The sequence below is a fragment of the Panicum virgatum genome, chromosome 5N, assembly GCF_016808335.1.
Source record: "Panicum virgatum strain AP13 chromosome 5N, P.virgatum_v5, whole genome shotgun sequence".
Classification (NCBI taxonomy): Eukaryota; Viridiplantae; Streptophyta; class Magnoliopsida; order Poales; family Poaceae; genus Panicum; species Panicum virgatum.
The window spans coordinates 11236543-11261538 of NC_053149.1; the positions used below are offsets into that span (position 1 = coordinate 11236543).

A 24996-nucleotide genomic window follows, 5' to 3' on the forward strand; every position below is an offset into this window, starting at 1 on the left:
TGGCTGTGGCTAGTGGCTAGTGCTCATTTGCTATGAGAGAACAGTCCTGCTGACTGGCTAGTGGTGATTTAGTATGAAAAAACAGTACTGCTGGCTGGTTGGCTGACAAGCCAAACGGACAGAGCGGATACAGTGAAGTGCTAAGTGATTATAAGTCAATGAGGCAGACAAATCATTTTCATAACAAACCTTTAGTGTACCAGTGTATTTTTTTGTAAATAAAAAAACTCGGCCGGGTGGGGAAAGACCGCCCCACCGGTATTGACTTTCAGAAGAAGCCTCGGCTTCCCCAACCGAGAAAATCTCCGAACCCTAGCCCCGCCCTGACACCGGGGCCGTTACCCATGGGAACCTGGGCCGTCCACACACAGTGCTTTGGCACCGGGGCCAGCGAGGGAATTTTTTTACCCTCAGTCTGAAATTCGCTCCCACGGGGAGTCAAACCCAGGACCTGAGGGGTGCCGCCAGGTTCCTCTAACCACTAGGCTAGAGGCCCTTTGTAACTGCTCCATTGATCTGGAACTCTGGATAAGTTAACTAACTATACTAGGAGGAACGAGGGGACGACCATGTGAAATTCATTTAAGTTAATCCATGCGGATTGAACAGAGCTTGTAAGATGGTGGACAACATTCACCTGCTTTATTATCGTTTCCTTTGACCTGTCAGAGACCCGAGTGTCAGTGTCACTACTCACCTCCGTTGTTCAAACAAGAGAGCTCCTTGTTCATTCATACTGGCATCAAATTTTTACTAGTAGCAGTGAACTAGTAACACTTCCTTAACAAAAATTTCCTCTTGATGCAATTTATATGGCAGGAATCCTGATTTATCTGAAATAGGAAGAGGTGCGTCAACTAGGGAATTCAGGGAGATCAAGCAACGCCAAAGCCCAACAAGACCTGGCTAAACATGTCACAGGTCACTATTGGAAGGAGTTATGTTAAATCTCAAAACATTCAGGGGTCAAAGTTGAAAAGAGGGCAGTCCTTTTCCAACCCAACCATGAACCATGGCAGCAGTGACACACTGACAGTGCACGATACATATCTCTTCTCTAGAAGAGACGACTGGAAATTGGAATTCATTCGCATCAGGCAGGGTGGTGAGTGGCAGCAAGGAGAGATTTCTGCAAAGGTACAGAGTCACATGCGTTGGATTTCGGGGGGTCGAGAGAGAGAGAGAGAGAGAGGAAAAAGGAGAAAGAAGCGAAGGGAGAGAGGTCCTTCTCGTCTTGTTCGCTTGCTCGCCTCACTGTTCTTGCGGTTACCTCCGCCTCGCCTTCAATGCTACCGCGTCACTGCTGGATCTGACAGAACCACCGCGTCCGCCTCCGCCTAGAAGCCTAATTTTTGGTCCCTGCTTCTTCAAGATTCTGTTTTCTCTCTCGAAATTCCAGTCTTGATTCGCTACGTTCTCTTCGCCGCATCCGTGAGAAAGGTGGGATCTTGGCTCAGTTTCTGGAGGATTTGAATTCTTTTTGTGCGTCTGCTTTTGGTGCTGAAGAGAGGCTGCCTCTGTTTGTTAATGCAGTGCTGCGCGCGTGCTGATTTGAGCGAGAAGCTTTTCTTCTAGTGGTGGAGGTGAGATTTCACCTCCTCCGCGTTCTTGCAGCGGCAGGAGAGAGAAGCGGAATTTCGCTTGGTTCCTGCGCGAATCCGCGAGATTTTCTCGCGGGGGAAGCTCGATCCCCCTTGAATTGCGTCGTGTGCCATGATTCTCGCTTCCATTTCCACTAAGAAGTAAGAAGGCAGCATCTCAGCAGCGACGGCACTGTAGTGCTCCAGCCTGCTGGGCTCCAATGGCGTCCTCGCCGTCGCCCTCCCCGGGCACCATCAGGGCCACCTTGCCGCCGTCCACAGCAACCCCATCGCCGGCAACCACCACACCCACGCCGGCCTCTCCGGCTCCGGTGACACAGCCCAATGCTACCCCGGCCGATCCTCCCTCCTCGCCGGCTGCGCCGCCTCCCCTTCCCCCCGCATCCACGCCACCCCCGCAGCTCACTCCACCGCCCTCCTTGCCACCGCCGCCTCCTGCCGCTGTGCCGCCACCGCCGGTAGTTGTTGCCTCTCCGCCACCAGCCCCAGCAGCCGTAGTGCCGCCACCCTCACCGCCCGTTGCAGTGCCCCCACCACCTACACCTGCTGCCCCGCCAAAGGCATCGCCTATACTCCCCCCTGCGGCTGCATCACCACCACCATCAAATTTGCCAGCGCCCAACCCACCGGCTGACCCAACTCCGCCGACAGTAGTGCAGCCGCCTCCACCAAAGAATCGTCAGCCACCAAGAAAACCTGGAACACAGCCGGATCCTCCACCGCTGGCTCCACCACCTTCTGGAATTCCTGTTAAACCTTCTCCGACTAGTCCCTCACCGGCCTCTGGAGATCCATTGATCCCTACTCCCACCAGCCCCTCGCCTCCAGGGACGTCACCGTCGGTGCCAGCACCACCAACAGCGGTTGATCCTGTCAGCCCGGTAACCAACACGGACCGGGGCTCCAACAAATCAGCAAGTCCAACCACGCAGAGCAGCAGCTCCTCAGGAAGCAGTGGTGGGATGAGTTCTGGTGCAAAGGCAGGTATTGGTGTCCTTGCAGCCATTCTTGTTCTTAGCTTGGTGGGGGCTGCATTTTGGTACAAGAAGAAGCGGAGGAGAGTGCATGGTTACCATGCTGGGTTTGTAATGCCTTCACCTGCCTCGACTCCTACACAAGTGCTAGGTAATTTAACCAATTGCATTTGCAGCAATGGCACACCTAGAAAGTTAAGATTAGTCTTTATACCTGACTGATGAACTGAACAAGTAAAACTCATTTTTGTCCAGGGTATTCAGCTAAAACAAACTTCAGTGCTGGGAGTCCTGAATCAAAAGATTCAATGCCAGAGTTCAGTATGGGCAACTGTCGGTTCTTCACTTATGAGGAATTGTATAAGATCACAAATGGTTTCTCAGCTCAGAATCTGCTAGGGGAAGGTGGATTTGGGTCAGTGTACAAGGGGCGCTTAGCTGATGGAAAAGAGGTTGCAGTTAAGAAACTGAAAGAAGGTGGTGGGCAGGGAGAACGTGAGTTCCATGCAGAGGTGGAGATTATCAGTCGCGTGCATCATCGGCATCTAGTCTCTCTAGTAGGGTATTGCATTTCAGATGACCAGAGATTGCTTGTCTACGATTTTGTGCCTAACAACACACTGCACTACCATCTTCATGGTATGTTGCAAGCTTCTTATCATACAGTAGCAGTTTTGTAGTTCCTTTTCTGGCCTAACAAATTAAAGTATAATTTTATTCAAAAAAATTAAAGTATAATTATATTGATCTGTCATCATAGGACGCGGCGTGCCAGTTTTGGAGTGGCCAGCTAGGGTTAAGATCGCTGCCGGCTCAGCTCGGGGAATAGCCTATCTTCATGAAGATTGTAATGACATTTCTCATTCCTTTCCTATATCTGTGATAATTAATAATTTGCACAAGAGTTATCTTTTGTTACCTAATTCTTTTCCTTGGCAGGTCATCCACGAATAATCCACCGAGATATAAAATCCTCTAATATTTTGCTGGACAATAACTTTGAAGCTCAGGTAACAATGCTTTTTACAAAACTTCAAAAACATCTTATAATACTAGTGTTGTTACTAATGGATGAGTTCCCATTTTCTAGGTTGCTGATTTTGGTCTTGCAAGGTTAGCTCTGGATGCTTGTACGCATGTAACTACACGGGTGATGGGAACCTTTGGGTAAGTGAAATAGTGACAAGCCCAAGAGAACAATCCAAATTTTATACTCTGACGCTTGTTTCTCATTTAGGTACCTGGCTCCAGAGTATGCGTCAAGTGGCAAGTTGACCGAAAGATCAGATGTATTCTCTTTCGGTGTTGTTCTCTTGGAGCTTATTACTGGTCGAAAGCCTGTTGATGCATCAAAGCCATTGGGTGATGAGAGCCTTGTTGAGTGGGTAAGCATAACAGTGTTCATTAATAGGTTTCCGATCTTCCGACCCCTTGGCAAAGAAAATTTAAGAATATCTTGAGTTATTCCGTATTTGAATTATCAAGTAGACCTGTTCATCAATTGCTCAATCCAATTTGAGAGTTTATCACTGTAGTCAGCCATATGCATCAAGTCAGGCAGCTTGGGGAAAAATAGTGCCTTGTGGACCAGCCATTGAGAACAGATTCTGATATAATGCTTTTGTAACCCCTTAGGGAAGGTTCACTTTTTTAATAAAAAAATTGCAAAATCAAACATTTCTTGACATCATAGTTATTTGCAGGCTAGGCCATTGCTGACACAAGCACTTGAGAGTGGCGATGTAGGGGAGCTGGTGGACACCAGACTCAATAAGAACTACAATGAAGTTGAGATGTTCCGTATGATTGAGGCTGCTGCTGCTTGCATTCGGCATTCAGCATCCAGGAGACCCAAGATGAGTCAGGTATAAGATTGAAGAGAGTATAGCACGACTTGATATCAATATAAGATTGCAGAAAGTACATGCACATATCGTGAAACCAAAGCCTGACAATTTCTTTATCACTCTCTTCTCCTCAGGTGGTGCGGGTTCTTGATAGCCTAAGTGACGTCGATCTAAGCAACGGTGTCCAGCCAGGCAAGAGCGAGATGTTCAACATCGCGAACACGGCGGAGATCAGGCTGTTCCAACGGATGGCGTTTGGCAGCCAAGATTTCACGACCGATTTCAGCCAGTCTAGCTGGGACAGCCAGAGTAGAGGTCTTGACGCTTCTGGTTCGAGGCCATTTTAATCCTCGTCGCCGTCAATTCGTAAATCTAACTAGCTAGGGCATTTCATATGGACTCTTTTACCCAAGTGTGATTCTTCGAGTGGATCATGATTATTCTTTTGCCATCCCAATCCACCACTAACATAGATCCTGTGCTGACGTCTGCCTGCCTGCTTGTGCAAGGGCTTAGTTAACTGCTGAAGAGAAACTGCTGCACTGGCCACTTGTGAATTGCTCTGTTCAATTTGCAGAATTTACAGTGTTCCTGTGATCAGCAGTGCTTCAGAAATCGTGACTTAGGACAGGGAACAATTCATCCAGCCGAGCTTTTGGGCAAGGTTTGTTCAGCTGCGCGCCTTTTGGAGTTGGCTGTTATCTGGGGGGGAAGTGCGCGTCAGCTTCTTGGCTATACCTGGTTATCCAATCTGTTTGGAATCCCTGGCGAATTCGTCTATCTGGATCTGACAGGGACATGGAATCGTGCGCAACACCATCGTCTGCAGAACCCAATGAGCATATGCGTCATCGATGAGTGAATATGGAACTTGGAACACACATGATTCTGATGTTGACACAAATTTGGCTCGTAGCAGCCTGAAACAAAAGCCATGGACAACAAATATGAACCCTGAACTTCCTAGAATATCGCCAAACACCATTGTGTTGCTCTTTCTAAATTTAATTGTTTCGTTTGGATTTGCTGGGCGAGTGAAATGGAGAGAAGCGAAGGGACGGCGAGATCAGGGGACACCCGCAATTGGGGGGCGCGGCCCGGCGCTGATCGCTGTCCGCGGCATCCTTTACAGGTGGGTGGCAGTGCGAATGGGCAAGATGGAACGCGCGGAGGGGCAGATTTGACCTGGGAGAAAGATGCTCCATGTCCATGGAGACCCCTCATCTGGTGTGTAACTGGACACCACTGATGCCACCTGCTGATCATGGGCTCATGTGGCATGTGCAAAGGCAACTGTTCCTGTGAGGCATGCCATGACCGACACGGCACTGCTTCAGTGGCTGATAGTGCCAGCCTCAGCGTCGACAGGATAATTGTGATGTGATGAACTGTATGCTTAGTGCGCGTACGGCACGGCAGACTAGTGACAGGTAGAGGACAATCCAATTATGCAAGCCGAAGCTTGTCGATTAATACACGAGTCCTCCCAAACAGGGTAACTTTGGGAATTTTTTTTTCCCGAGCCCTGGTAGTCTGGTACTTACTGCTGAATTTCTATGGCAGAATATGAGGCGAATGGCCCTAGCATTTAGCTCTAACGAATATCTAGAAGGGAAAATTCGATTCGTGCCACCACAACTCCGTGAAATTGTGTGTCACGTTCAAAATCATGACACTCAATGGCATGGATTTCAACATGAAATCCAACTTCAAGAAATTGTAGTGGCATGGATCAAAATGACCCAATCTAGAACGGCCATTCAATCTTAGATGTAGGAGGAGCTTTCTTGATGATGATCTGCAATGCTTAAGCTGCACGCCTGGGCCAATTTGTAGTGTGGGTTCAATCATTGCTGGGGGGCATGTTTCGGACTGCACCTCTTAACCTTATCTTAACAATGACAGGTTCATAATTTGTCTTCCGAATCTTCTTTTAAACTTTCCCATTGGATATCTATCTTTATTCTCCAAAATAAAAGGTGATGAAGAGGAGTGTGTTATACGTTCAGATCTGATCATTATGTTCCAAGTTGGGGCACATGCCACTGAAGTCACAGCATTGCAGTTTGTTAAGCCTGTTAAGATAAAATTTATCTCAAGAACCAAAATTAAAAAAAAACAATGCTGCTCTAAGGAGTAATCTTCCTCTTGTAGAGGTGTAAACATTTTTCTTATCTTCATGAGGCAAGGTGGAAACTTTATGCTCATATTACAAAAATGATTAACAAAAATCTTGAACATGACAGTCGTTCAGTACCCATAGCTAGTTTCAGTAACCCGACGACAATATCCGTATATTATTCTTCTGTCCCTCTGTTATTTTCATTTGCTATACGCCTATGCTTGCCTTATAGGGTACAAGATAATGATCTGTGCTTTGTAGCACAAGATCATTTTATTTTACAGGTGTTGCTTGTACCATACATCTGGCATATACAACACCGACTAATCCTCCCTACAAATAACAAAAGATACAGTGAAAACACACAGTATACAATTCATGTCTGCGTATTTGCTCGCACCAACTTCACAATGAAGAACGGATATGCGAAGAAGGTTGCCTGCATCATGTCAGAGACACTAAGAAAGTAGCCCAAATAACTATCGAGTGTTTTTTCATTTAATGAACAACATAACTGTTGCAGGTGGAAACCATGTGGTGCAAGGAGTACTGAAAATGTTACACTTGTTAATGATTTTTTTTTATTTGCCATTGAAGAAATTTCAAATGAATCATGAACATAATAAAGAACTGAAGACTTTGTTTTCCAGGGAAAAAGCATGAAGATTAAACACCATAGGGGCTTACATTAACTCTAAAACTAGGGCTGAGGCACCTCCGCCACCATTGCAAACTCCAGCGACACCAAATTTCCCATGTTTCTGCCTAAGAATCTGTGCAAAGAAAGCTAAAAGGTTAACAACGAGACACACCATGGCATCAAGTCAAACTATAAGACATGACAGCTTTTGGCAAAAATAAATAATGATAACTGAAAATAAAATTACTTTAAGTGGGGATAAGAATACAAAAACAAATTTGAAAAGAACCGCACAAAAAAGAATATGGCAGTCCACACAGTGTAAGATAACAATATTCAATAGGTCAAGTTCTCAACTTATACTTGCCATCCTATAACAGAAAAACATGAAAGCTGTAGAGCTACTCTGGAGCAAGGCTACAAATATAGTGAAAAGGGTGGTTCGACATGATAAAGCAAGATATATCTTAGCCTGCCACCGCATGTAATTAATTCTGATGAAACTATCAAATGTGAGTGCTGCAAATGTGAAAGGGGGGTGTTTATGTGCTTAGACAAGACAAGCTTTGCACTAAAGAAGAATACATCACAGCTATACATGGGCCAGGAGCATACCCCAAGTAAAGTTACTATAATCCGTGCACCACTGCAACCAATAGGATGGCCCAGAGAAACAGCGCCACCACTTAAGTTCAGATTTTCCTGAAATGCGCATAAACATCTATGAGATGATTCACATATACAAATACAAACACTAACTGCTGAATTGTGTAGACGAGTAAAGTTTTGTGACTCACAGAAGGGATACCAAGAAGCCTCTGATTAGCCAATGCAACAACCTGCAAAAGACCAGAAGCATGGTTAAGCCTGAACTAGGAGGCATAAGTACTGTTGAAACTGAAAAGGTCAAGAACATACAGCAAAGGCCTCGTTTATTTCATAATAATCTATTTGCGAAGTTTGAAGACCCGCACTTGATATAGCCTTCGGAATAGAAAGAGCTGGAGCAGTCGTAAACAGCTCAGGTGCCTGCATTTTGTAAGTAGTTAAAAGAAACATACAAAAATGTTCAATATGTAAGCAATATTACAAGATAACTAGGACTATAGTGATGCATCACTGAACGGAAAACAGATATTCATGCCAAGCAAAAGGATAGTTTCCCACAGAAACATAAAACCAACAGGTCAAGGTCTTACATATGTGAGGTTTTTCTGTCAGATAATGCTATTTTAGGGGAATCGACAGACACATGCAAAAGTTACCTGAGCAGCATCAGCATACCCTCTGATCCTTGCAATAACTTGAAGGCCAAGATTCTTAGCTTTCTCTCCACTGACAAGGACAATTGCAGCTGCACCGTCACTGTACATTGAAAGATAAGAATGGTATTACACTTGATGAATTACACAAAATCCAAACAAGATTAATTTAGATTAAACATAAAGAAACCATAAAGTTCAAACATTGAAATAGGAAAAATCACGTCTGTGCGTGTTGGCAGGTAACCCTCTCTCCAACAACCACGGGACATCGGGATTCTAGACTATTATGAGCTATCTTTCTTAGAGATCATACAAATATTCAATGGAACAGATTTGCTGAGCAAAGCTAGCAGTGATTCCCTCCGTCCTATAGGAATTTGCACCACCATCATGTATAAGCTCAGGATTGTTCCTTGTTTTCCATACAACAGGCACTCGCATCAGCCATCCTGGTTCTGAAATATGGTTTTTCTTGGATACAAGCAACTTGAAACACATCATCCAAAATAGGGGGGGGGGGGGGAGAACAGAAGATCTGTCAACAATCTTCAAGTAGCCGCAAATTACTTTGCAGTTCTATTACTTGTTCTAGCTCTTTGACAGTAACAGGGGAACACCGAGTTTTAGGAAGTCATTTAGATTAATTAAGATTTATCAGCAGAGTTCTTTGCAGAGGGCAGCTGCGTATTACTTGGATTGCTACCATACCAAAACCCTGGACCGTCCCCTAAAAGAAATTGGATTATCCCATCTTGTCTTGCCTCATTCGCTAACAGCATACTAATTATTATTCGAATCAGCAATGGAATATATATTAAATTATATGGGCTGGTTAGGAACACAAGTTCGGCAACAGGCTGAAAAATCCCCACCCAATAACACCAGTTCCTTCTAATTACTCAATTGAATAGTGTCTTCACAATCATGTGTATCCCCTGGAAAATTAAGCTCACAACACTCAACAGCATTCCAGGAGTATTTCTGTACAGTCCACTTGGATATTTTTGAATAATCTAAAATCGGTAATCTAGATTAACCAGACTTGTTCCTGTGATTTTCACAGGTCAAGAAATGCAGCAAACTTGACTGCCTGCAAAAGGTGATATGATCACATACAAGCAGTGGCACAGGCATACAGCCAATAAGCAAATATGACGACAAGGAGCACTGTTACAGACTGAGATGATTAGATGAATAAGGAGCAACAAGAAGACATGAGGGAGAAAGAGCCTGCAGAAGTGGACAAAGAGACATGAGACATTTATATATGCGAGGTAGTGCAGAGATTCCCCCCGGGCAGTTTTAATATAGCTTAATGATCGCCATTACGGGGGATAGGTCCTAACATGCTCAACTAAAGAATAGATGGAAATCGAATCGAATCAGATCTTAACTAACTAGCTTAAGGCATAACAAATGAAACTAAAAGGATAGGGCTGACCAGTTCAGTTCTATTTGCTGTCAGCTAATGTTAACAGAATCAGAACAAAACCAAAAGATGCATAGGTACTAAATCGAAACAGTTCAGTTATAAAATCAAAATAAATTAGTTTAAATGAAAATACTTATATGTTAAAATATTGTGTAATATTGACCTTAGCTGCATGTTACTTATTTTGATAATATACAGCTATTCAGAGTAATAAGGAAGCAAACCTGATACTAGAAGAATTGCCAGCAGTTACAGAACCATTTGTCTTAAAAGTGGGCCCAAGTTTCTTCAACTTTACTGGATCAAACTGCACATAGGACACTGAAGGAATAGCATCAAATATGATGAGGAAAAAAATAATGTTAATTGTTGTTAAAGCCACTGCTGAATGTGAATGTTTTCATGTTTCATTCTGACATTACATATTCTTTTTTGAATCTGTAACAAACAAAATCAATGTGTTAGGTAGACCTCAGGATTACCTTCGCAAGGCTCTCATCCTTGTCCACAACTACTGGTGGTTTCCCTCTACCAGAAGAAATTTCAACCTACAAAACAACAAATGTTTGAGATTAGTACCACATACTTAAGTATCAAAGAGTTTTCTAGTGAATCAAAATCATGCACGCACAGGAATAATCTCCCAAGAAAATGCACCACTGTCCCGAGCTGCTATTCCACGTTCATTGCTGAGAATAGCATAAGAATCCTAGAAGAAAGAACAAGACGCTGCAGATTAGATTGTAATAATTAGAACATAACAGGTTGTAATTCATAAACAACGTTAATAGCAGCAACCTGCTCCTCCCTTGAGATTGAGTGCTGGTCTGCACACAGTTCGGCACACATCCCCATCGGAAAATCGTTATAGACATCCCACAGGCCATCTTTAAGCATCCCATCGACTAGGACATCATGTCCGAACCGTGATCCTCGTCTGCATTTTATTTTTACCCTTTATTATAAGCACGAGCTACAACAGAGGATACCCACATCAAATCATTCTAGCCTACCACCACTTGGGAATAGAAATGAACCTTGCTTCTGCCACATATTTGGGGGCATTGGACATGCTCTCCATGCCACCAGCGACCACAACGTCGTTGATCCCCAGCTGAATACTTTGCGCCGCGAACATGACAGCTGCAACAAGTTGGTGACAACATGCCAGGATTAAGCCTCCACGTTGCAAGGGTAATTAACAATCAATTAATGTAAAAAAAATTATATACAAGCTACCCTTCATTCCCGAGGAGCAAACTTTGTTGACAGTAGTGCAGGGGACGGTGTTGGGCAAGCCGGCGCCGAGGGCGGCCTGCCTTGCCGGGGCCTGGCCGAGGTTGGCGCTGAGGACGTTGCCCATGAACACCTCCTGCACGAGCGCCGGATCGACGTTCGCCCTCCTGAGAGCGCCTGAAGCGTTGGGGTTGGGATTCGGTAGGAAAAACACGCAGGGAGCGATTTGTTAATGGATTAATATCGGCGCGGCCAGAAACCGGTGGAGGCGAGCCGGTGCGTACCTTGGATGGCGATGGAGCCGAGCTTGGTGGCGGGGAGCGACGAGAGCGACCCGAGCAGGGCGCCGATGGGCGTGCGGGCGACGCCGACGATGCAGACATCCCGAGGCTTCAGGCCCTGGCTGTCACTAGCAGCTGCCGCGCTCGACGACGCCATGACCGATCAATAAGTCGATCCTAGTAAGGAGGCCGGAGACGAAGATGACGAAGATGCCTCGCCGGCGGAGAGAGAGAGAGCTGAGTAAACAAGAAGAGGAAGCGGAGATTTCGGCGAATTTGCGTCAGGGCAGTCGGCCCCACCTTGCTCCGCTGGAGGTATCGACTTCTCCGGCGGCGGCGGCGGCGGCGGCGGCGGGGATGGGAAGGAGTGTGGAGCACTGGAGCGGATGGGGAGACGGGCACGGCTCGCTTCTCTAGAGTCTCGACCGCGCCCCGCTGCGTTGGGCTTACGAGTTGGCACTTGGCAGACGAGAGGAGACGTAACGGAACGGAAGTACGGAACGAACTCGCCGTGCCGATCACGCGAGACATTTTTTTAGTTCTCCTTTTGGGAGCGGAGATCACGATAAGATATTCCGTTTTTTCTTTTTTTCTTTTTTTTCTTTTTTAGGAAGATTTTATAGTTTTCTTGAGCGGAGGAGATGGATTGTGATGAGGGTAACGGCGATTTGGGCCCGAGTTTCACCACGCTGGACCACCCCTAGCCCAGCTTGCCGCCGCTGTGGTTTGGCGGCCCAGCTCGTACATAACTTTTCGGGCCGGGCGCAGATGCCAACTCTTCGAAATCACGGCATGTTTGGAAAATGGGCTTTGGATCGAAATCCTGCTGTCAGACGGATCCAAATTCAAGATCTCACAAAAGTTATGATTATAATCTCACAAAAGTTAACGCCTCTCATCCGAAAAATAAAAATGCAGCATTTGCTCGCTCCTAGGACGCTGCGAATACGTGATTCTATCCTGTTTCCGTGTTCACTCCGTAAAAAACGACGGGGCATACCTCTCGCTCGCCCTCTCCGAGATCAAGCTGCAATGCTTCCGAACGTGAATTTAAATTCCTTGCAAAAACAAGGCGAATTTAAACTAACAATTCTGCCTTAACCGGAAAGGATTCCCACCCACAATCTAACTAAAACCACGCACCACAGGTCCACAGCTTGCCAAGGCGACCCAAAAGGTTCCGGAACCCTCTGGAATGCCAGGCAGGCAGTAGTGCTACTGTAGTACTGCAAGCAACAGAAGCAGAGGAGCATGACAGGCGAGCTAACCAGTGATCAGAACACGGCGCATCGTTCAGCTGTTAACTTAATTCCGACTGGTAACCTGATTCCTGATGGTCCAAAGCCATCCTATCCTGGAATTCTATTATTCTAGTCACCGAGATGAGGCTGTGGGAGGACGGGGAATTCCCGGACGCAACGCTGGCAGCCCGTAAAAGAAGACGCTCCGTGCTGGGCGGACGCTCCCGTGCAGAGCAAGCGAGCGAGCGACGCGCCACCCTACACACACTCACCAAATCGCGAAGAGACCTAACGACACACGGCAAGCTAGCTTTGCATTGGTAACCTGAGCTGGAGATAAAGATAAATACAGGCATGCAACGCCCGCCACAAGTTAATTTCGGCCGTTTGGAAGTAGTAATTTCGGCCGTTTGCAAGCGACTCGATCGAGTAGCTGGCGAGATGGGGGAGAACCAGCTGATCGTGCTGGTCCCTTGTCACTGTCCCCTTCCTGGAGATCGATCTGCTACAGCGACCACGGTCTCTCCATTATCCTCGGGCCAGAAATGGGAAGTAATCGAGGGCGCACGCAACTGAAGGATATCACTAGTTGATTGGGATCAAATCGAATGTGGAAACCCTCGTTATGGCCTCTAATGGCCAAACTTTCAACTAGCTAGTTCATGCATCCATGCGACAACCCAGGCGATAGCTTTATTAAGGATTAATGACTGTCGATTCATATTTCCTTTTCCCTTATTTTGCGATCCGGGGTGGAGCTGATTTGATGTAAAAAAAAATATATTGTTGGCTGGTTGACCGATAAGTCAGCCGAACAGAGTTTGTATAGGTTCTAATCATGCGTTTAGATCTTGACCACTCCTACATGCTTTTCGATCTTGAGCACAATGTGCACCATACCACGTAGTAGGTGTACATACTGATCAGGATTTCGTTTGTCGATTTCATTGGTTACCAGCGAAAACACCGAATATCGCTAAACTTCAACCAAAATTTGGATTATAAAGTGTATATTCTTAAGCAGGCCAACATTTTGGGCAAAAAGTTGATCCTGACCGGAAAGGCTGAAATTCTGCGATTTTTGCCGAGATTTTGAACACACGTCACCATGGACCAACAACCATGCATTGTATCAAGTAACAAGTATGTTGAATAGTGTCTGTCACATGTACGTCCCACTTTGCATTTGTCATGTTCCCAAGCAAAGATTTCGGAAAGCTACCGATAAAAAAAAAAGGCGTTTGGTGTGCTTGTTCTCTTGCTGCACCGGCTACCTTGCACCAAAGTTTACTAGCGTACATACAAGCTCTTAGCAAGCGAACACATTTACTTTTTGTTTTTTTAGGAAAAAGAAACAGCTTTGATTTGATCATTTAAATTGAATGGATTTGGTTGATATAAACCAGGAGAGAAGAAATAACCTAGGCATTGCAGTTAGCGTGCACACCAGTCTGCCGATTGGCCCCGAGGCCGTTGCCGCGTCGCCTTTCGCGTCGCGCTGCGCGCCCACCCGACTCCCTTCACTCCCAAGCTAGTACTATACGTCCCAAGTCCCAACCGCACCCTGCGACCGCGCGCGGCGCACGGGCACGCTATAATACTCCCCTCGATCGCCGGCTACCCGCTCCATCGCCGCGAGGCCCCATCGGTCGCGTTCCCGTCGGCGAGAGCGAGCGCAGCATCCGCACCGCGCCAGCAGCATGGCCGCGCCGCCGCTGCTCCGGCATTGGCCCCGCCTCGCTGTGATCGGCGCCGTCCTCGCGCTCCACCTCGCCGCCGCCGCCGCGCAGTCGCCAGCGACGCCTGCCGCGCCCACGACCCCGGCGGCGCCCACGACACCGGCCGCGCCGACGACCCCTGCTTCGCCGACGACACCGGCTGCACCCACGACCCCCGCTGCGCCGACCACCCCTGCTGCACCCACGACACCGGCTGCACCCACGACACCGGCTGCGCCCACGACACCGGCTGCACCGACGACGCCGGCAACGACCGCGCCCACCGCGACCCCGGCCGCGCCAGCAAACCCGCCGCCGACCCCAGCGGCGCCCGCGCCCGCCGCCACCCCGGTCCCGCCGTCGAAGCCGCCGCCGGCCGCGCCCGCGGTCGCGCCGGCCAAGCCCCCGCCGGTGGTGACGCCTCCCCCCGCAGCGACGCCGCCTCCCTCGACGCCGCCGCCCGCCACGCCGCCCGCGGTGCTCCCGCCGGCGGCCGCGCCTCCGCCGATGGCCACTCCCCCGGCCGAGGCGCCCGCGACGCTGCCCCCCGCCGCGACCCCGCCCGTGGCCGAGGCCCCCGCGACGCTGCCGCCGGCCGAGGCGCCGTCCAAGGGCAAGAACAAGCACAAGAGGAGGAAGAAGCAGCACGGCAAGAAGGAGGCCCCCGCGGAGGCGCCGCAGCCGCTGAGCCCGCCGGCGCCCGCCGCGCCGTCGCCCGCCGATCTCGAGGACGTGTCCGGCCCCGCGCCGTCGGCGTTCGATGTGGTAATGCGCGAATCACGACGCTGCAAAACAAGATCCTCTTCCCTCTTATATTTATACAGTATACAAAGAAAAATAAAAAAAATCCAATTTGGCAATCACAATTCACAAATACTTTTGCTTCTTCGTCTTCTTCTTCCTGCAGAACGCGAGCAGCCGGCAGCACCAGCACTGGGGCGTCCTCGTCCTGCAGACCGCCATGGCTGCGCTTTTGCTATCGCTAGCGTGGTAAATCCCAGAGAGATTCTTCATACATATATCAGTGTACCAGATGATGATTTAATTCTTTCCGCTGTTGCTGTTCGTGTTGTGGCATCATAGACCGGTGAGACTACCTGCGGGATCTGTCATAGGAACCATTGGATTCTGGCTTGTGATAAATTTTTGACATGTTTTGTATCCATTTTTTTTCGTTTATCTTGGAATAAAGGCTCACATTTGGTCAGAAAAAACACTGCGAAACGCGACCCCTCTTCTTATTTACACCATGACGCATCTAGGAACGAACAAATGATTTCAGAATCTTGGGTTATACAGAGATGCCGTTCCCTGGAGGAACTAGGCCGTAAACAGCTAAGTTTCTGAACAGTTCTCCACCTCCTGAGTTCTTCTTCACTTTGAAAAAAAAATCCAGCAGAACGCTGAAGAAACAAGTCGGCTCGGTCTAGTCATGGTCAGCAGTACGTTAGTCCTCGTCCTCTTCGTGGAAAGGCAGTGGAACCGTCTTTACCGCCCGAAACTTGCCCGCATTGTTCAGATGCTCATTCTCCAACCTGAAAAGTTTCAATGGTTGAGTCGCTCAGTAATGCACTGTTCGAAAGTGAGAATATAGAACCATCAAACTGTAAGTTGTTTTACCTGTAAAAGTTCCAGTGCCCTCGCCGAATCACCTCGAGGGCTGCTAGGAAGAACGAAGTGACCCTAGAATCCAAGCTCCCAAAATTTGGATGGATTACGGTCTGCAGCCAGGCAAGCCTGAGCACGAGGTTCAGTCCCTGCAAAAAAGTTCAGACAGGAATGAGAACATTTCACTTGAGCCTTTGGTTGTTTGGGAACGCGATTCTTCACAACTAGCGGGGAACAACTGTATTTTGATCGTTGATGTCTCAATCGGACAACCAGTTTGTTTTGCAGTCTGCACTGCAACTGAAAGGTCTGAACTGAAACCATTTGGGCTCGCTTTACAAATTTGTCTGCACGGGCACGGCGATGGGCTGATGATGAACGTACCATTGACAGGTAGTACATGTATTTCCTCTTGAGGATGAGGTCGTTCCTGAGCCAGGGGTTATTGGAGTTGGGCTGGAGCAGGCCCCAGTCCTTGACGAAGTCCCAGTAGAGCTGGTACACCGTGGCGGTGCTCGACACGGCGACGAGCAGGGTCAGCGACGCCAGGCTCTCGTCCTTCTCGTACGCGACCTTGGCGCCGGCGGCGAGCATCGCCGAGACGTACTTGCCCAGGTTCACCAGGTGGCTCGTGTCCCCCTCGTCGAACCACCGCCTCGCGCACTGAACAGTGAACATTTTGACAGAAACAATTATTCAGACGTTCAGAGTTCAGAAACTGGAGTATTGTAATTCAGGAAGGGACTCTGCTGCATGATTGAACTTGCAGTCACCTGCATGGCTCTCCAGTAGTAGGGCAGGAAGGAGACGGCGTAGGCCAGGTCCCTGATGTGCTTGGTGTTGATGCAGTAGCCGTAATCCTGCGTCCTGTAGCTCCCACTGATGTAGTAGCAGGCCAAGTACTCCATGCTCCTTAGTATAGGCACCTGGCTGCATAGCTGATCGGCCATGAAGAAGTCTACCATCACAACCTGCAAATGTTCAGAGACCATCAGACTTTGCATTGGTCCAGTTTGGTTCCAAGAAGATTGTGCAAAGCCTTAGCAGAATAACTGATCAGAAACAACTGCAAGTGACGCTGATACTGCACTACCTTGTAGAGTGGCGACAGGACAATGTTCCTCAGAATCCTGAGGAACCGAAGCCGACTCGACCGGTAGACGACGTTGAGAGGGCAGAACAGCAGGAGCAGGAACGCCTGCATGGATGGAGAGAACACATTCCGTTATTCTCATTCTCGACCTGTGAAGCATGTTCTTCGATGATCCAGCGGTCACGACGAGAAGAGCATCAGGGCAAACATCAAATTGTACTAGTAGACAGAGAGGGCTCACCAGGAGCAAGAATCCGGGGATGGCCTGGACGTGCGGCGACGCGTGGTAGCCCCTGAGCACGAGCGCGAGGTGCGCGAACATGACGCCGGCGACGGCGGCCATGGACGCGGCGCAGGCGAGGAACACGTCCCGGGGCCGGAGCTCCCCGCCGGCGGCGGGCGACGACGCGAAGATGAAGCCGTAGTTGACGCGGCACCGGCGCCACGCCACCATGTTGCAGCCGTACAGGAGCAGGTGCAGGAACAGCAGCGCGAACATGCTCAGCACCGGGTACGCCGTCTCCATGTAGCGCGCCGAGACGCCGCCGCGGCCGCGTGGAGCCGCGGTGTAGAGGTACAGCCCCGCCATGTGCGCCATGACGCAGTAGCCCAGGAAGAGCGCCGCGAAGCAGCCGGTCGCGAGCCCCGTGAAGAAGGGGACGGCGTGCGACTCCTTGCGCTGCGCCGGCTTGAGGTACTTCATGGCCTTGCGGCGGTTGTCGCCGGCGAAGTGCCGGACGAAGATGTCCCCCACCTCGTCCATCAGCTTCAGCGCCTGCAGCGGGAATGCCGTCTCGTCAGCTCCATTCAGAGTAGCTCTCTGTCACTGTAAGCCAGATAACAGGGAGACAGAGGATGATGGAACAGAGCAAACCGTGCGCGTGCCTCGTCAGAGCTGTTGAAGTAGGAGCTCTCCACCACCTTGAGGTACACGGCGAGGACCTGCTTCCCGGTGATCTTCTCGAACTTCTTCAAGATCTTCACGAACGCCATCATGTTCAGGTTCCTGCACATCGCCGAGCAATGTCAGCGTCGATCCGAGCGAGCAGCTCTGAATTCTGAGCGCTTACCGGTAGGTGGCGAGGTAGCCGAGGCCCTTGTAGAGCTCGACGAAGGCGCCCCGGATCATCTTCTCCGCTCGCCGGAGCTTCGTCTTGCTGACGCCCTGCTTGCCCGCGCTCCCGTCGGGGTTGCTGCACTTCTTGGAGCCGGGCTGGGCGGCGAGCTCGTCCCACAGGATGTCCGTCAGCGCCGCGATCATCCGGGAGGGGTTGGTCAGGGGGATGCTGATCTTCAGGCTCTTCCTCCCGCAGCCGCTCGCCGACCTCCCCAGGCTCTTCGGCTCCGGCCCCCCGAAGGTTCCAGGACCTTCTAGATCCTGCCGCTGGTCTTCGTGAGCCGTGTCGGCGGCGGGGTCCTTGGTCGGTGTGGTGGTCTCTTGCTCGTTCAGCTGGTCCGTATCCGCTGCTGACGTCATCGTGTACCGTGTGGACTCATCCTCTGTTTTTAGTAGGAACAAGAAAAAAGGATGGTATTAATAAATCATCTAAAAATATTTTTTATCGAAAAAAATCATAAGTACTTACTACTGAGTAGTAAACTGGAGATGCTCTGTATTATTGAAGGAAGAAATTCTGCTTTTTCAAGAGGCATGTTCTACCAGCATATGCATGGTATTATTTTGCATTGTGCTTCTTATCTTCTTTCTAGAATCAGTTCAGGCATCCTTGTGTTATCTACTGACTACTAATGTTTTTGCTCATCATGCACTGTCATTAATGAGGGCCCATCAAAAATAAAAATTGCAGGTTGGCAAGAATTAAAAGAGTATCTGAAAAAAAGAATTAAAAGAGGTAGTAGTACTTACTTAAAGTAAAGTAAGAGCAATATATGTACGGTCACGGTCGTGCCAAATGCAGACACAACTAACTAAAGACATCCACACGATAGAAAAAGAGATGCCCGATATTCCTGGGCACGGCAGGGCTTAGTGACTTCTTGCTCACATGCCTCAAAGCTCAGAAACGTCTGATCCGCCGTGGCCACGGGCGGTGGACCTCGCGCCGGCCGCACCAGTCAGCACTCAGCAGTCACCACCCGGCGCCCCCATTCGCCGCGCCGGGCGCGAGCCTACGTGACGCGCCGTCTCACGCTACCTCCCTCGCCACCGGCCGCGGCCGGCACGACACGGCGCGCGCGCACCAGCTAGCTGAGGCGGCCGGCGTCTCCTAGCTAGCAGGTTAGCTGCGGCGGCGGGAATGTAATTTGTCGGTCGGTGCGTTCGTGCTCACCAGAGCAGCCGCCGGAGGAGAGGGAGGAGACGGAGGGGTTGCTGTCCTCCCTGCTGCTGGCCGCCTTGAGGCCGGCGAGGATGTCCATCTGCCTCCTGAGGGACTGGCCCCGCTCCAGGAACTCCTTCTCCTTGCCCCTGTAGAACTGGTTCACCTTGTTGAGCTGCGCGTCCAGCCGCGAGAAGAACTCCCGCGCCGCGGCCGCGTCGGCGTCGGCGGCGAGCGGCTCCACCAGCTCCGTCTTGTACTCGTCGCCGCCGCCGCCGCCTCTGCTCGCCGGCCCCGACATCGGCGTCCGGTGCACCTGGACACGACACGAGAAGCGCGCACAAGATTCACTAATCGTGGAACAGAACAGCTACGTGGATGCTTGCTTGATCATGTTCGTGCACGACGATGCAAGCTAGTATTGCCAGTCCGTACGTGTATGACCCCGTGATCCTTGGGCGCATTGGAGCCGAAGAGACCGGCCGGGAGCCGGTGGCAGAGCCATTGCGACAGGGAAGCACGTTCAGCGTGTCGATCGGCTGCCGGTTGTGCGCCGCCGCCGGCGGCTGGGCCGGCGTCGCAACGGTCGGCGGCGGCATGCCGGCCGAGCAGCAGGGCGTGCTCGACCCTCTTGAGGTCCTTCTTGAGCAGGCAGTAGTCCACGAAGGCCTGCTTCCACTCGGGGACGAGCTGCCCCTCGAACTGCTTGGAGAACTTCACCATGGTCGGGTGGGTCTCGCCGTCGTCGTCGACCGGTCGATGGAGCGAGCGAGGCCGATCCGGCTAGCTCTGGTGGGGGTTGGGAGGGGGAGCCATGGCGGTGGCTTTATAGGCGGCGGGGGAATCGCGCCGCGGGTGCTGGGGGACAGCACATTCCGAGATATACTGCGGCCTAGGCTTCCCCCGGTGATGTGTAGCTCGCTGCCAACCTCTCACGAGGCCGCCACTTGGGCTGGCAATGGTGGTGGTGGTGGTGGTGGCCGCCGCATCGGATTGGATTCCACCAGCAGGGGGGGAATCGACGAGAGATATCGAAGCTGCGGAGGTAAATCCAGCTGGGCGGTGGAAGCTGGAAGCTGGAAGAAGAAGGCGTGGTGGTATGGGGATGACGACAGAGAAGGACGATGAAACTGCTCATGTAGAGAGGAGAGACTGAGATGTGGTGCATGAATATATGGTGGCCTGAGATGGAGCACAGAGGGAGGGGTGAGTGAGTGAGTGGAGAGGCGGTAGCAAAGCAGAGACTAGAGGAAGCAGGGTTAGCTGCTAGTGGGTGGGCCCTCCGGTTCATGCTAATTGCATGGTGCTCAACAATCCTATCATTTGGTCCAGACACCATTACTTGGGTATGTATAGGTGTAGAGCACAAGTACTCCATCAGGAAACATGGTGGCAGAAAGTAGGAGCCAATTATCCACCAACTCCTGTTTTTTCTCCTCTGGTTGTCTAGCTCACTGGAAAACAATGTACAGTTCGGGCAAATCAAATTTGACCAAGTTTAGTATAAAAAATACATAGATATCTACAAAAATAAATAAATTAGTATAATTAAATCCACAATGAAATTTTATCTTGATAGTGTATTTATTTGGTTGGCCAAAGATGAAAAAAAAAATCCACAGCATTATTGATCTAGATAGCCTAACAACGTATCTAGTCAGCTCTATTCCAAAACTGAATTTTATTTATGTCGCATTCGAAATGTGAATATTTTGTAGGATTCAGATTTCAGTTGATCTCCATCAATATCATGCAAAGCTTCCTGCAAATTATTTGCTCAATATGGAAGAAACACATGCACTCTTTCACTTTAGAAGTTTCTGTTCGCTCTAGATATATTCATTGCATACACCCATGTACTAATTAATGCTGGTAGTGCACATAATAAAGTTCAGAAAACAAGGTGCTCATAGATGAAAGAAAACTACCACCAGATGCCAAATGCCATGCACATCTGTGTCTTGTCACTCGTGCAGCATATATTCCAGAGCAGTGTAAGAAGGAAGCTACACCGCTCAGAAACCAAACAAGTTTAAGGATGACTGATATGGAATTGTACCCGTAAAATATGTTTACTTTCCAGTGTGCACGGCTCATTGATCGACGAGATCGTTCGAAACCGGGAGATCGATCCTGATCTACCCAACAAGGGATAAAGAGAAAAGAGCATGCATGGGGCTGAATTCCTTGTGGATCTAGCATTCCTGGGCTATATATACCGCGTGTTCAGGCATATATGCATAATGCCATGATCGCAAAGCATGCCTGCTTTAGAACTAAGATGTGATTTATGAGCCATCAGAATTGAACTGGGGAAGCCATTGATTCCTCTTTTCATTTTGCAAGGTTGCACATTTCACGGTATATAATAATATAAGGAACTTGCATATATACTATAGTTGGAGCACGCATTATATTGGTGCCTTTTCATGGAATCTTTGTTTGGAGTGTGCTTAATTAGGCTGCCTAACTTCAAAATAGATAACCCACAGTTTGTGATCATTAGAACATCCACATAGAAAGATATGAATGTTAGAACAGCCATCTCTTGATGAAAAACAAAATCTGTGCACAAGACCGTTTTACCTTGTGCCACAATGCATGTATTTATACTTATTAATGTGGTTTTTTTTCTGTTTCAAATAGGCATATGCTTTGGACTAATTCGAGAAAACCGCATACACTTTTGATCAAGGCATGACCTAAGATGATTGTGAAATGGATTGAAGAGATCACAAACATTTCCTAATAGTTATACTTCCCACATTGCAGAATCAGGATTCATTTTGGAAATGCCTTGCTATATCTAGCTAGGTTCATATATAGATTTTACTTGAAACCATTAAAATGCTATATTTCGAAAATTTATCATCAACCCTGTGTTTTTTTTGTGAAACTCTCGTTTTTTTTTTCAAGGACAGATACCCAATCTTGTTCATCTTAGGTAATGCATGATCCTCCCTAGCAGGTGAAAATATGGCCCTTGGGCACATGAAAGGTTCACCATATTCAGCAGAGGCCACAAGGGCCGCCTATGCTAGAACTATCACTGATGAGCAGGCCATGACTGCAGTGTAACACTTTGTTTGTACTTTCCACGTACCTTTTCCATTGTGGTTGTGAGGGAGGAGTTAGTAACGTATGGGGCGTGAAATATGTGCATGCATATAGTTAAGACTGCACGCAAAGATTCAAATTTGCATGAATGCGTGTCCATTCAGCAGTGCAAGTATCCAATCAAAACACATAGACATGATCAATCAGGATAGAAAGATCAATCAAGCAGTGCAGAAAAAGAAAAGACCACTGATCCTTTCTTAATATAATCTGAGCCCCCTTTTAATCAAAACAAGATTATCTTGTGAAGCACAGGACAATCAAATCCATGCACACTGCACTTGTGTCGAATTGCAGCGCAGAAATTTGCTTGTGTGCTGTCAGATGGAGGCCCTAAAAATGGTGTGCCTCGACTGGTCTGCGATTAACTTTGTAATTGTGGCCTTATTTTTGTCTAACTGACATTTGCTAAGGAAAGATATTGACAGAATACGATACGCTCCAAAGCCGTTCAAATGACTTTATTTATTTTGAGCTAGTGCCGTATGGTCCATGCATACCTCCTGCTTGTCCTTCGTTTTTTTAGTTTATAGAAAAAGGTCTCCCCTTTTTTAATCCTCTCAAAGGAAAATATGTGAAGATTTTCTCCTTTGCTGACAATTCAGAAATCTCCCCGGTTGATCCAGTTTAATAATAGATTTTCTCTATAGCATAACTTATTCGGAGCTAGCTCCACCTGGAGTTTTGGAGTGGAGCTGGCAGAGTTGGAGCCATGCCAAACTTACCCTTAGTCAACCTAGAACCAAAAGTGCCATACATGTTCAAATTGATCTCAGTCCAATAAATTAAATCGGCAAAATGTTATTAAAGAGAAGAGCTAAGGAAAATCTATGTGTGCGTCTCTGAGGTACTCTCGCTCTCCTCCGATGACTCTGGTATTCAAATTCTGGGTACCAATTAATAAACTTTCATTGGTATGGTTACCGTCAATATCTCAAAATAAAGGGCTTGGTGCTAGGCAAGGCGGTGTTGTTCTGCTTAGTTCCTAGAGATGTCGACTTTTGAAAATGGTGAATGACAATCATATTGTTAGAGATTTATCATGCAAAATACTTTAGTATCGTTATGTACCCTCCATTCACAAGCAGGCATTGACAAATGTAAAGTAACAAAGTAGGATGGCACGGACTAGATCTTTTGTGTCCTCCGGCTTTTCCTTCTCCATCTCATCTCTGTATTAGTGCACCTCGTCCCTACTTGCTGTTGTAGCTCGTAGCCTACGGCAATCCCTTATTAGGCCCTGTTGGGACAGTGTCTGCGACACGTTTAAGCGGGAAAAAGAAAAAAAATCCCACCAAAAGGTCTGCGGTGGACGCACGTTCGACGGCCGCACTCAACGCGATAAGCGAGCAAATGAGCTTCGAGCAAATGAACTAGAAGCGGGGAAAATGTGAGAAGCGAGGAATGAGCCGTGTTCCGCTTTTACGCACCCCGCTTCCGCAGACCACGGTCCCAAACAGGGCCTTATTGGTCTGGCAGTTGATGTTTGTAAATGTCTGGCATTGGATGAGGTGTGCAGTTCTCTAACTTAAGCCATTGTTAGAACAAAACAATATACTATGTGCATACCATATAGACAAAACATCATCGATTTTTTCAGAGATATTACAGTAATATAGTTGTTTTATAAGATGTTGTTATTAATAAAAAAAATAAGTAAGGTTCTGTATTGGAGACTGTGTTGATATAGTATTATAAATTTTCAACTGAAGAGAGTATAAAGTACTTGTGAATTATTTATTGTTTAAAATATGACCTAATAGTTAGGGTGCAAAATTCATATAAGAAGAGAGCTAGCATCATAGTAACAACCTAGGTGTTAGTTATTTGTTTGCCAAATTTTGCAAGCCCTCATTGATGACATCTTTGTCTACCTGTGTCATTGGCAGTGGCAGATGATCGATTGTACAAAATTATAATTGCAATGGCATGGAAATAATCTGTCCTTTGTTTTGCTGTATGATAGGCGATGCCTAATGCACATAGGGTCTTCGTTCTGTGTGCCTAGTTGTTGATGCATTAACATTTGCTTGCATGATAAGAGAAGCATGAGCAACATTTACGCATGTGCAATTTTTCAAAAAAAAACATTTACGCGTGTGCTTCAAGTACAAGGTAGAGCTCGCCATCCAAACTTTGACTTTTAGTCTTTTTATACTTTCTCCTTTCTTTTCATTACTTCGTCTGATGATTCAAAATACATTTTATTATAGCATCCACATGGTCTACAAGATAAATCTTTGACCAACAAATTTTACAAAAATATGGCATTCAAAGATAGGTGATTAAATATTTTAAAAATATTTTTATATCTTACAATCATTAATTAAATCCTTTTTCGACCTCCACAAAAAATCTCACGAGATGTGCTAGAGAAAAAAGTCATAGAAATTATCAAAGAAACTGTACACATGTAGCCATCAACCCGACAAACTCTAGGCATCATTTCTAAAATATTGCCCACCTCTATCATTATGAAAATAGTCTAAAGTAACCCCCTAATCTTCATAATTTATCTGCCTATACTATGATAAACAATAAT

The 24996-nt window shown here is 47.9% G+C and overlaps 4 protein-coding genes across 6 annotated transcripts; 2 read left to right on the top strand and 2 right to left on the bottom strand.

The window, feature by feature from the left end:
* The first annotated feature begins 1073 nt into the window (after positions 1 to 1073).
* On the top strand, positions 1074 to 5005 carry LOC120677007 (proline-rich receptor-like protein kinase PERK9). The gene is made up of 9 exons (XM_039958347.1): positions 1074 to 1440; positions 1534 to 2726; positions 2831 to 3214; positions 3336 to 3422; positions 3515 to 3585; positions 3666 to 3742; positions 3813 to 3960; positions 4279 to 4440; positions 4557 to 5005. Exons 2-9 carry the CDS (start codon positions 1802 to 1804, stop codon positions 4767 to 4769), a joined length of 2067 nt encoding a protein of 688 aa, XP_039814281.1. The 5' UTR covers positions 1074 to 1440; positions 1534 to 1801; the 3' UTR covers positions 4770 to 5005.
* Positions 5006 to 6559: 1554 nt separating this feature from the next.
* Positions 6560 to 11853, bottom strand: LOC120677008 (acetyl-CoA acetyltransferase, cytosolic 1-like). Of its 3 annotated transcripts, XM_039958349.1 has the most exons (14): positions 11699 to 11853; positions 11402 to 11575; positions 11121 to 11294; positions 10919 to 11024; positions 10680 to 10818; positions 10513 to 10590; positions 10364 to 10429; positions 10106 to 10188; positions 8450 to 8549; positions 8103 to 8213; positions 7982 to 8023; positions 7800 to 7886; positions 7232 to 7317; positions 6560 to 6983 (listed from the first exon to the last, which is right to left on the bottom strand). In XM_039958349.1, exons 2-14 carry the CDS (start codon positions 11553 to 11555, stop codon positions 6950 to 6952), a joined length of 1260 nt encoding a protein of 419 aa, XP_039814283.1. In that variant the 5' UTR covers positions 11556 to 11575; positions 11699 to 11853; the 3' UTR covers positions 6560 to 6949. The 3 variants fall into 3 exon arrangements, with proteins under 3 accessions (XP_039814283.1, XP_039814284.1, XP_039814282.1); XM_039958350.1 differs by having other exon boundaries at positions 6560 to 6877; positions 11402 to 11845; XM_039958348.1 differs by having other exon boundaries at positions 11402 to 11844.
* Positions 11854 to 14211: 2358 nt separating this feature from the next.
* LOC120674316 (predicted GPI-anchored protein 58) lies at positions 14212 to 15571 on the top strand. The gene is made up of 2 exons (XM_039955486.1): positions 14212 to 15122; positions 15265 to 15571. The coding sequence occupies exons 1-2, from the start codon at positions 14340 to 14342 to the stop codon at positions 15349 to 15351; spliced, it is 870 nt and encodes a 289-aa protein (XP_039811420.1). The 5' UTR covers positions 14212 to 14339; the 3' UTR covers positions 15352 to 15571.
* Positions 15572 to 15734: 163 nt separating this feature from the next.
* Positions 15735 to 20567, bottom strand: LOC120674314 (phosphate transporter PHO1-1-like). Its single transcript, XM_039955485.1, has 10 exons — positions 19773 to 20567; positions 19350 to 19653; positions 18129 to 18558; positions 17944 to 18064; positions 17300 to 17833; positions 17059 to 17163; positions 16739 to 16936; positions 16350 to 16628; positions 15978 to 16114; positions 15735 to 15892 (listed from the first exon to the last, which is right to left on the bottom strand). Exons 1-10 carry the CDS (start codon positions 20058 to 20060, stop codon positions 15805 to 15807), a joined length of 2484 nt encoding a protein of 827 aa, XP_039811419.1. The 5' UTR covers positions 20061 to 20567; the 3' UTR covers positions 15735 to 15804.
* Between the last annotated feature and the right edge of the window lie 4429 nt (positions 20568 to 24996).